The sequence below is a fragment of the Ranitomeya imitator genome, chromosome 1 (genome assembly GCF_032444005.1).
Source record: "Ranitomeya imitator isolate aRanImi1 chromosome 1, aRanImi1.pri, whole genome shotgun sequence".
NCBI classification, from domain to species: domain Eukaryota; kingdom Metazoa; phylum Chordata; class Amphibia; order Anura; family Dendrobatidae; genus Ranitomeya; species Ranitomeya imitator.
Genome location: NC_091282.1, coordinates 942,294,072 through 942,306,916, shown reverse-complemented (window position 1 = coordinate 942,306,916; position 12,845 = coordinate 942,294,072). Strand labels below are relative to the sequence as shown.

Here is a 12,845-nt window from a genome sequence, read left to right as displayed (position 1 = left end):
CAGTGACACACTGACAGGAGACAATGGCTCCTGCAGTGCATCACTGAGGTTACTAAAGTTCAAAGTCTTACTTTATGGCAATTGCTGCGTGGGAAAATTTGCAGCAATGCCATAAGTGAGGCTAGGGACTATTTTTTTTACAGCGGCGGAGGAATCCCTTCCTCCCGTTATTGTGTTTCTGGGGCCCCTGGAGAGCGGTTGCAACAGCTGTTGCTGCCGTTCTCCACGGGAGATCGTCGTGGGACACTCGTGGATTTCTGCGGACAGGGAGCATATTGGTTGTTTGTTTTTTTCACCTTTTTTACAGATGACACTGGCTTCGGGGATCAAAATGACAAGTAATGGTGAGTATGAACACTATGTTTAATGTACTGTATGTCATGTATGTAATGTATGAATGTACTGTATGGAGTATGTATGGAGTATTTTTCTTTTTTCATTCAACACATTACCCGGATGATGGGACTACTACTGTCCCATCATTGGCTAATGTGTCAATCACTGTCAGTGTAGTAGGCATCGTCCGATGGGACTTGTAGTCCCATCGGACGATGCCCGCACTGAGACACCCCACACAGAGACCCCCGCATGCCCTGCAGAGACCCCTGCACGCCCCGCAGAGACCCCCGCATGCCAGAGACACCCTGCATGCTGCATAGAGACCCCCGCATGCCCTGCAGAGACCCTGCCCGCCGCACAGACACCCCGCCCACCGCAGAGACACCCTGCCCACCGCAGAGACACCCTGTATGCCCCGCAGAGACCCCCGCATGCCCCGCAGAGACCCCGCCCACCGCACAGAGACCCCGCCTGCCGCAGAGACACCCCGCACGCTGCACAGACCCCAGATAGCCCCGGTAGGCAGGTACACATTCCTGGCAGGCCTGCACAGACCCCGCCCGCACAGACACTCACAGTGTCTGCCCACGCACCGCCCACGCACCGCCCACACTCTTTCCCCCTTTGGAACAGGATGTTTAAGGACAGAAAGGGCTTATTTACATTCCGATATTTTTGTCCCATTGACTTGCATTGGTATCGGGTATCGGTATCAGTGATATCCGATATTTTTTGGATACCGGCCGATCCAATCCGATACCGATACTTCTGGGTATCGGAAGGTATCGCTCAACACTAATGAGGTGTCTTTTTCATATATAAAATATGCACACTTGCACACATGTACATTCATGTACACATTACTCCCATATTTACGCATTATCTGAAAAATACGGGGAGATGCACACATAAGTCAGCACTGCAATACCTTGAGGGTTGTTGGTACACCTTGTATCAGATGCACTCAGCTGAAGTTCACCTGTATGCTAGTGCTTGCTGCTGCCAATTCCGATCCAGTACTGGTAGCCTTCGTTAGGAAATGGATAGATGCTGGGAATCAAAGGAGGCCTTGAAGGTGAAATACTGTAAGTGCTGCTGCTATGGTAATGTGATGATGAGATGTAATAAAAGATGATTAACATTATATTTAGATCAATGCATTTTGGGGTTGTGCTGACTCCTCCTTCAGGATAATTCCACCATGTATCCATATCAACCCTTTTAGCCACTCCTCTCCAGTTCCAACTGCTTAATTACCTGTGGGCAGGTACATAGTGGAAGTACTTGCAAGCAGCATAATACAAAGAATAGCAGGTTTACCCAGAATTCTTTGCAGTAGGCAGAGCTATGCAAATCATCTCTTTCCACCCCAGTCTAATCCACAGCGCTTGGAACCGCCAAGCGTGCAATGCTGCGGATTAGTTTCTAAATTTACACATCCAACCAATTCCTACCTGGAAAGCATCCACTATGTATTTCCTTTAAGTAGAGGGCTTTTCGGTCTCTTTCGTCCCGCTACATTTAGCCCAACTTGGGTCTCTCCCTAAGGTGGCTAGCATATATGTATCACTGTGGGCAGGTAGCAATTTATCCCATGTGGCCAGGAAACAGCATGATTTCCAATGAGAACATTGCAGTCAACTTCAGCTAACTCCTCATCCCCTTTCTTCCCTCCCAGACCTGCCGAGATATTAGTCCCTCACAGACAGATTTAATAATCCCGATAATAAACAGCTAACGTCCTAACTCTCTTTCTTCTCTCTCATCCCTGCTTAATACATTTACTTCACATGTGGTAGTTCTCTCATTACCATATGATATTGGCTTTTTCAGTGTAAGATCACATTCCAGCATAAAGGGAGGGACAGGGAGGTTGTAACGAACATCATGGAAGACTAACCACGGATCTTCTGTGGATGTAGGCTTGTGCAGAACCTTCTGTCCCTTTATGTAATCCTAGAGATCCTTGATGATGTTGATATCGGGGTTCGGTTCTTCTTTATGCTGAAGATAATTCTTAATGACATTGTCAATAGGTTTGGAATTGTTATCCTGCTGCAGAAGAAATGTGGATCCAATCAGACAACTCCCTGAAAATATTGCATGATAGATAATAATCTGCCTGTATTTATCAGTATTGATGACATCATTAATCTTGATTAAATCTCCAACTACTAATGCGCAGCCCTAAACTTGCAAGCAACCTCCACTATGCTTCACTGTTGCCTACAGACACTGTTTAATGTACTGCTCTCCAGCCGTCTGTGAACAAACAGCCAAATATATCACATTTTGATCATAAGTCCATAGAACTGGCTACCATTTTTGTGCACCTTAGGTTCTATGTTTTCACAGATCTTGTTACTTTAGGTATGGCTTTTTACCACATGAAGGCAAATTCTGGTCAGAAGTTTTTGAACAATAAATAGGTGTATCTGAGTGCTGTTGGTTGCTGAAATTTCTGAGCTGATGGCACTGCAATACACTTTTCAATTTTGAAAGGAAGTATGATGTGTTTTTCAGCAGTTTTCTTGGATGGCTGCTGTTTCTAAGATCCTCAATGTTACATTTTTCTTGGTGCTTGAAAAAAACAAAAAGAGCAAAAGAATATTCATAGATACAGGGATCACCTGAACAACAATAATTTATTTAATTAGGTACTAGAAACAGCAAACAATACACTACATCATAAAAACATTTAAAATGCCAATGGGCATTTTAAATGTTTTTATGATGTGGTGTATTTTTTGCTGCTTTTGGTACCTAATTAAATTAATTATTGTTGTTCAGGTGATCCCTGTATCTATGCATATTCTTTTGCTCTTTGTTTTTCATGTTCATTTGGTATGCATATGGTTGATCCCTGATTGATATGCTTCCTCATTTGTGGGGCCCGCAAACCCTCTCTCTTTCTCTAAACTTTTTCTTGGTGCTGTTTCAAAAAAACTTGAACAGCACATATTGAAACCCGATCGAATTTAAGATCTTTGCATGAGATGGACCTTGCTAATGGAATATAACAACCTTGTGTTTTGTTGCAGTGCTCAGTTTTCCAATGGTAATCCCCTTAATGACTGCCAATATGTCTTTTAACTTGTTGAGGGAGGAACTAAAGTGATCCTTCATGGTTAACTCAGTGATTTCCAAATTTTTCTGCAGGGTGTTGCCGGCAACTGAAAATGACCAGACGGAGACGTGTGTCTCTGTATGGGGGATCGAGCAGATCTTTGAGCCCCCGTTTATTGTGTCACACTTTTCATAATCTTAGAAGTTATACTTCAACCAATCAGCATAAGAACACACTTTCAGCACTTAACCTATAAGAATGCAGGGATACAGAAAAAACAGAAACTACAGATATGGTCGTGTCTTCTTGGCATAGAAAAAGCATACCAACAGGTGCCTCAGAGCCCTGTATAGCGATACACCCCGAGTCCATTATCTGGTTCAAGAGAACACTCTGGCCTTGTAGCAGAACATAAACAATAGCTTGAATAACAGACTTGTGAACAACAAGATAAAGTTACTTCATGGCAGCTATAACCTTTTATCTAATTAAATAACAAAATTTATCTTTAAGCAACAAGAAAATGGAGTCAAAAGCACAAAATGGAGAATCTTTCTTAATTTGTTCCTTCACAAACTGACCTGAGATATAAGAGAATAGCATCCCCATATAGGTGACAATCCAGCAGCTGTCGGCTGTACACTATAGCTGACAACTTGCTGCATCAGCCACGATCAGTGTTATCACCGTCCATATCTGTTTAACCCATAAGATGCTGCTGTCAATAATGACTATATCATATTAATGTCTAAAAGAGTGTGGCTTCTCCCTCTTTACATCCATCGGCACCCTGAGATCATAATTATGTGGTCCTGATGTTTGTCATGGCAGTTCAGGAGCAAATAGTGACCTTAGAGTCTGCCGGCTACACTGACCTGTTAAAATGTCAGCGAGATTTAGGTGGTAAAAATCAACTTTTTCCTTCCTATCATGCCACTTTGTATTAATTCCTGAAAAGCACCTGAAGGGTTAATAAACTACCTGACAGCAGTTTTCAGTATGTCAGGAGTGTTGTTTTTAAAATGGTATCAGTTTGTTTTTTTTTCCAATATACAGGACCCCTAAAGTCAATACAAACCTAGATAGGCCCCTTAAAAAATAATTTTGTAAATTTCCTTGAAAAAATGAAAAATTGCTGCTACATTTGTAAACCTCCTAAATTGCTAACAAAATAAAATAACATTTTCCAAATGGTGCTGATCTAAAGCAGACATGTGGGAAATATTATTTATTAATGTCATGGTCTGACTATCTGAATTAAAGGGATAATCATTCAAAGTTTGATAATTGCTAATTTCTTTACATGTTTGTCAAATTTCTGATATTTTTATAAATAAGCACAAAACATATCAACCTAAATTTACCATTATCATAAAGTATAATTTGCCACGAAAAACAATCTCAAAATCACGGGAATTCATCAAAGCGTTCCAGAGTTATTACCACATAAAGTGACACTGGTCAGATTGTTAAAATTTGGCTCCGTCACTAAGCGGCTAAACTGTCTTCCACAACCTCTCATTTGTACCAGAGTTTGATTGTTGCTCAACTAGTTTGAAGCCATCTACACAGGCTTGTAAGATGGCCATTCATATCAGATTGCTGTCAGTTAACAGCTATATTTTACAATCCCCTCCTTTAATAGCTATTAATGTGTTCGGTGGTCTTTTAATGGTCATCGTTGGCCGGTGTAAATGATACCTACGCTGATGTCAAATACCTCTAGTAACCCTAGGGAGATATTGCAGAGTGGAAACCACCATGGCTGTGAAGCCTGTGAGATATGTGCACACCAGCGCGGCAGTGGACGGCTGGAGACCTTCTGCGGGCGTCACATTCCACTCCGCAATATCTCCCTAAACAGATTTGGCTTGAAAAAGGCATTTTGTTGCCGAAACGGCACAGCTGAAGTATATCTGTGCATACCAACATTTTGCTTATTTCTTTGTATTTGGTGGACGTTTTGCCTCTTTTTTCATTTTGGAAAATTGAACAATAAATTGTTCTTATTTGAGTGCCGAAGGTTCTTGCTCAAAGTCTACGTGATTTTTTCCTTCAGAGCACCGTTTGCATTGATACAGTGAGCGCTCCTTATATACTACATATTTGATATAAAGTGCCGTAAGTTGCATTATTATCTGTGATTATGACAGTCAGTTCTTCCCTTCCATTTCATGACACAACTTTAATGACTTAATTGTTACAGAGCTTAGCCTTTAATTGTAATTATTGATTTAGGTCTATGTAGCTATTAGCAGGGGCGGACACAAGCAGCAATGGGCCCCTGTGCAGGAAATATGTTCGGGGGCCCCCCTCATGCATGTACGCTGTATATAAAATACCTATAATAACATGTGTATACACAGCAGTATACACACACATACTAGCCCTATACACACACAGCAGTTTACACACATACTAGCCCTATATACACACACAGCAGTATACACACACATACTAGCCCTATACACACAGAGTATACACACAGCAGAAAATACACACACTAGCCCTATACACACAGCAGTATACACACACATACTAGCCCTATATACACACACACAGCAGTATACACATACATACTAGCCCTATATACACACAGCAGTATACACATACATACTAGCCCTATACACACAGAGAAGTATACACACAGCAGAAAATACACACACTAGCCCTATACACACAGCAGTATACACACACATAGTAGCCCTATATACACACACAGCAGTATACACATACATACTAGCCCTATATACACACACAGCAGTATACACACATACTAGCCCTATATACACACACAGCAGTATACCCACATACTAGCCCTATATACACAGACAGCAGTATACCCACATACTAGCCCTATATACACACACAGAAGTATACACACAGCAGAAAATACACACTAGACCTATATGCACACAGCAGTATACACACACATAATAGCCCTATATACACACACAGCAGCATACACACACACACACTAGCTATATATACACACAGACAGCAGTATACACACACACACATTAGACAGATCAACATCCATCACATGGAATATGTACAGTACCTACAGAGAGTGCAGTTGCAGGGAGCTAGTCAGGCCCAGAACACAGGAAATGAGCAGGGGAGACATGGAGCCTGTCTAGACTGTCAGCACTCATCCCTGCAGACTCCCTTCGGGCCAGGCCTTCTCCTACCTAGAGTAGTAATTCCTCCTCCCCTCCCCCTATTTTCATGTGTATCCCAGTCCTGCCGATCACTGAGGGTCTGGGAAGAATGCGCAGGTGCACAGCAGGGAGTAACAAGCAGAGACGGACGCAGCTTCAGTGACTCACTGAGAGGCCCTCCCTCACTCCTCTCTTCCAACATCTGCCGCCCCTCACCACACTGCACCAGTGACAGCCGGACAGCAGCGTAATGTATGCTAACAGGTGAGGGCAGGAAGGGGGCCCCTTTTGACCGTCATATCACGTGTGCAGAAGAGCGGGCCCCCTGCTTCTCCTGTTAGCAGTAATCCTGCCGCCAGCTGTCATTCACCTCATTGCTTTGTATGTTTGTCGGGGCCCCCTCCGGCTCTGGGCCCCGATGCAGTTGCACAGGTTGAACCGGCGGTATGTCCGCCCATGGCTATTAGCTATCATTCCATTCTAAGCATTTTGTTCCTTACACTTATATTTTAAAAGCGACTTTTAGTATTACTTTACAAGTAACTTACATATATGTTATTTTATTTTTTTTACTGAAACAGATCTGCTCAAACTAAAGAAAATGTTAAATTGCTTTCTGTAAAAACAGCTACTCCATATTCTGGTAAGTGTACCAGCGTTCAACGTCACTGTCTTCATATGCTCTTGGCAAGCATTGCCTAAATATTTAAACAGTTGTTTCTGATATTAAATATTTTCATCCTGCTAAGCTAATTTCAGATATATTAAAATTAAGTGCAATTTGATTTTTCTGTTCCCATGGGAAGCAAAGCAGGGGTGGATTTGATACTTTCACTACAAAGTGAAGTTTTGAAATTGTGATGTAAAAGTAATTTTTTAACATGTACCTTCTGTTGTAGTAAGAAACCAGTAAAGTTAAAAATACTGCGCATTTTACACATATACAGTTAGGGCCAGAAATATTTGGACAGTGACACAAGTTTTGTTATTTTAGCTGTTTACAAAAACATGTTCAGAAATACAATTATATATATAATATGGGCTGAAAGTGCACACTCCCAGCTGCAATATCATAGTTTCCACATCCAAATCGGAGAAAGGGTTTAGGAATCATAGCTCTGTAATGCATAGCGTCCTCTTTTTCAAGGGACCAAAAGTAATTGGACAATGGACTCTAAGGGCTGCAATTAACTCTGAAGGCGTCTCCCTCGTTAACCTGTAATCAATGAAGTAGTTAAAAGGTCAGGGGTGGATTCCAGGTGTGTGGTTTTGCATTTGGAAGCTGTTGCTGTGAGCAGACAACATGCGGTCAAAGGAACTCTCAATTGAGGTGAAGCAGAACATCCTGAGGCTGAAAAAAAAGAAAAAATCCATCAGAGAGATAGCAGACATGCTTGGAGTAGCAAATCAACAGTTGGGTACATTCTGAGAAAAAAGGAATTGACTGGTGAGCTTGGGAACTCAAAAAGGCCTGGGCGTCCACGGATGACAACAGTGGTGGATGATCGCCGCATACTTAATTTGGTGAAGAAGAACCCGTTCACAACATCAACTGAAGTCCAGAACACTCTCAGTGAAGTAGGTGTATCTGTCTCTAAGTCAACAGTAAAGAGAAGACTCCATGACAGTAAATACAAAGGGTTCACATCTAGATGCAAACCATTCATCAATACCAAAAATAGACAGGCCAGAGTTAAATTTGCAGAAAAACACCTCAAGAAGCCAGCTCAGTTCTGGAAAAGTATTCTATGGACAGATGAGACAAAGATCAACCTGTACCAGAATGATGGGAAGAAAAAAGTTTGGAGAAGAAAGGGAACGGCACATGATCCAAGGCACACCACATCCTCTGTAAAACATGGTGGAGGCAACGTGATGGCATGGGCATGCATGGCTTTCAATGGCACTGGGTCACTTGTGTTTATTGATGACATAAGAGCACACAAGAGTAGCCGGATGAATTCTGAAGTGTACCAGGATATACTTTCAGCCCAGATTCAGCCAAATGCTGCAAAGTTGATTGGACGGCGCTTCATAGTACAGATGGACAATGACCCCAAGCATACAGCCAAAGCTACCCAGGAGTTCATGAGTGCCAAAAAGTGGAACATTCTGCAATGGCCAAGTCAATCTCCAGATCTAAACCCAATTGAGCATGCATTTCACTTGCTCAAATCCAGACTTAAGACGGAAAGACCCACAAACAAGCAAGACCTGAAGGCTGCGGCTGTAAAGGCCTGGCAAAGCATTAAGAAGGAGGAAACCCAGCGTTTGGTGATGTCCATGGGTTCCAGACTTAAGGCAGTGATTGCCTCCAAAGGATTTGCAACAAAATATTGAAAATAAAAATATTTTGTTTGGGTTATGTTTATTTGTCCAATTACTTTTGACCTCCTAAAATGTGGAGTGTTTGTAAAGAAATGTGTACAATTCCTACATTTTCTATCAGATATTTTTGTTCAACCCTTCAAATTAAACGTTACAATCTGCACTTGAATTCTGTTGTAGAGGTTTCATTTCAAATCCAATGTGGTGGCATGCAGAGCCCAACTCGCGAAAATTGTGTCACTGTCCAAATATTTCTGGCCCTAACTGTATGTAATTAGGCAACAGCCCCTAACTAAACAAAGCGCCATTAAGATTACCAGATAGATACTACATGTCATCAATGTCTAATTGGTGAAAATACACCTCTCAACATTGAAATCGCAACACCAAGGCAGAAAAGTTGTGGAACTATGGAAATCACTGGTTCAATAGGCATATTAATGATATGCAAATCATGAAAAAAATAGAAACCAAATGTTCAAAATGTCTTTATGCATTCAGTATAAAGTAAGAGCGTCACGCACAGAAATACGTGCACTTACATGCCTTGGAATGTTTTCAATTGGGTTATTAATGATTGTCTGATGATTGTTTTTCCATCCTGAATGCACATGCATGTATATAATCAAGATTAGCTGCTGGCAGTTTCTTCTGCAGTTGCCGAATGATGACATCCTAGATGTGCCCAATGGGGGACACCTCCAAAGATGCTTCAGGCCATGGTAGCTTGTTTAGTCCATTGTCATGTTGAAAAACAGCTTCTGGGACACTTTAGAAAAATTGTCTACGACTGATTTTGCCACCAAATCAATGTAACACCTAGTAGTTAGTGTAGCTGGAATGATATATGAAGATGTTTGGCTGCCTCCTGTACATTATGCTGCCCCATACCATGATACCAGGAGTAGGACTAGTGTGACATTCTGTCCTGAAAGCCTGTTCATGACAATGCCCACATGGTGTCATCAGATTCATGGAATGGCAAATAGTCATTCATTCTGTACTGCAAGTGAAATTGAACGTCATATATCAAGCCTAAGGCATCAGTGTCTACGCAAATCATAAGAAGGTGTTTGAACAACATTTGGCTATGAGCCAGACGTCCAGCTATACGCGTTCCATTGACCACATGCCACCGCTGTCAAAAGGCTATCAATAAGGGGGAAGAGCAAGAATGCAATGGAGGCTGAATGGTGAGCTATCCTTTTCAGCGATGAGTCCCATTTTTGACCAATGTTACAATGCTAGGCCATATGTTGGTTGTGTTACTATGAGCAGCCTAAACAAAAAAAAGGGAAGAAGCCAGCACTGCTTATGGTCAGAACGCAATAACTGAAGTGCAATTGCACATAAATTCTAACTGTATTTCAAATATGAGACATTTAGCAAACAATTGATCAATTCTTTGAGCTACCCTGCCACTTCACGGCATTCTCATAATGGGGCAGTCCTACTATGAGCAGCCTGCATGCTCTAGACTTGCCACCATTGCCTGAAGCATCTCTGGATTTTTCTCCCATCAAGTACATCTCGAACATCATTGGTCAGCAATTGCAATGGTAGCTGCCAGTAGTGGATTTTGATAATTTGAATGCTCAAGTTCATTCAGCGTGGCAGAGCATTCCTCAGACAGCCATTAGCAACTTCATTGATAGCATGCTAAGGTGTGTAAGTGCATGTATTTCTGTGTGGGACATGGATACTCGTTACTGAACAAATCGAGATTTGATTTATTTTTTCATCAATTGCATATCATAAAAATGTTTATCTTTCATAAGTCTCCTACTTTTCCTTTTGGTGTTGCAATTTTAATATTGAGACGTGTACGATCACTGGACCACTGCATGGAACTAAAATTAAGGAACACTACATTTAATAATACAAATATGTTAAAGGTGTTGTCCAGGCCAAACCGATAAGTCTGCAGTCCCTATGTGTGACTACAGACTTATAAATCTCCCAGTGCACTGTGTGCTGCAGGGATTTGCTAGTTTCTGAGTCAGGGACAGGAGAATATGTATGAGTTATACATACTCCTGGTCTGGGGATGTGGCCTTGCTCCATACACTTTTTAGAGAGAGGCTGCACCCCGTCTAGTCACGGCCAACTACTGGGCATGGCCAACTGGTGGGCCCAGCCTTGCTCTATACAAACATAAGGAGAGCGAGGCTACGCCTACTGGTCGGGAGTATGTATAACTCATACTTTCCCTCTGTTCTCAACTCAGAAACCGGTGAATCTCCACAGGGCACAGTGCGGGCATTCATAATGCTAAGTAGAACCAGACAACCCCTTTAAGTACTAAATGGTGAAATAGTAGGTAATACTGGTTCTTCACCACTTCTAAAGGCAATAGCACAAGAAAAGCTTTGCTCATAGAATGACATACTAACCCTTTCCACTTTGACATTTTAAAAGGTGTTTTAAATTATAGGGGAACTATAACTAACGCAATAAGGCAGAACTTATACATTGTGTGTTGACTGGGGATTGGTATAATTTGCTGTAAAAATAGTGACAATATTTTTGTTTTATATTTTTTAAGATTCAAAAAGAATGACATCGAACCAAATGGAATCTATCGAATGTTAAAGACATTGCCAATTGACTACAAATAAATACATAAAGTGTTAATTTCCCTGCATTTCATGATGAAAGGAAACTTTTGCACTAATTGTATGATGCCATTTAGGCAAAATACTAAAATACCAGCTTTTCAGAATTAAAAAAGTAACAATGCTTTAAAGTAAAACAAAACTTTTTGATATTGTATATTATTTGTTTTATACTTCCAACTTTTGACATTTACCTTGCATTTACATAAATTGTATATGATTTCATCTTTTGACATTTACCTTTGGTTTTGCTTAGATTGTATATGATTTTTTATACTTTCATCTTTTGACATTTACCTTTGTTTTAGAAAAAAAATATGTCTCGCTTTTGTTATTTGGTATGTTTATGAAATGAAGGTAGAAGAAAAATGTAGTAATATTAAAGTGTTCACCTATGGCCTTCTGTAAATCTATTTCTCAGCATAATCCACTGAGGAGTTTAACTGTTGCTGAAGGGATTGCGTTTCTGTTGTGATATTACGTGCACCAACAGCTTCCACAAGTGTGCCAAAAATCGCGCTAACTGGGCCCCATTGTTGGACGGTGTTACTGGCATTGCTGCAGCCATTATTGGGTTATGTGTTATTAGGAATGTGTCTACTGTCACTGGAGAAGTGTCATCATTAACGTTCAGACCTACTGCAAAGCAAACTTTGGATCTGTATATATATATTATGTGTTTTCTGTTTCTTTTTATGCCTTCTGAATTAAACACCATTTATTCCTCTGTAAATAAACCTGTTAATTCTTTCAACCTCATCTCTTGTGAGTGTGTGCGGAGCATGGACAGGGGTTTCCCGAGTCAACCCCTGACAGAAGAGGTGAGAACTACAGGACACCCTGCCCCCAAGAGGTGGCTTAAAGGGATGTTACTTGTATAAAAGACATCTGTCAACACATTTAATCAATCATACTCCAATCTCTCCCTCATGGCCAAGACCAAAGAGATGTCTAAGGAAACTAGAGAAAAAATTGTAGACCTGCACAAAGCTGGGATGGGATACAGGACAATAGGTAAACAGCTTGGTGAAAAGACAACAACTGTTGGCACAATCATTTGAAAATGGAAGAAACACGAGATAACTAAATCTTCCTTGGTTTGAGGCTCCATGCAAGATCTCGTCTCGTGAGGTAAGGATTATTCTAAGAAAGGTCAGAAATCAGACCAGAACTACACAGGAGGACCTGGTCAATGACCTAAAGAGAGCTCGGACCACAGTATCAAGCATTACAGTTAGTAACACACTGCTCATGCCAGCACATGTCCAGGCTGATTTGAAGTTCACCAATGACCATCTGGATGATCCAGAGGAGGCACAGGAGAAGTTAATGACC

At 41.2% G+C, this 12,845-nt stretch overlaps 1 protein-coding gene across 5 annotated transcripts in view; it reads left to right on the top strand.

Annotated features, from left to right (window-relative positions):
• The window catches only part of EMCN (endomucin), a 285,813-nt gene extending 273,549 nt beyond the window's left edge, over positions 1-12,264 (top strand). For all 5 annotated transcript variants that reach the window (XM_069743637.1, XM_069743634.1, XM_069743636.1 and 2 more), the window contains 2 exons: positions 7,149-7,210; positions 11,441-12,264. In XM_069743637.1, coding sequence (XP_069599738.1) covers positions 7,149-7,210; positions 11,441-11,487 — 109 coding nt within the window. In that variant the 3' untranslated portion in view covers positions 11,488-12,264. The remainder of the gene's footprint in view (positions 1-7,148; positions 7,211-11,440) is intronic.
• The last annotated feature ends 581 nt before the right edge of the window (positions 12,265-12,845 follow it).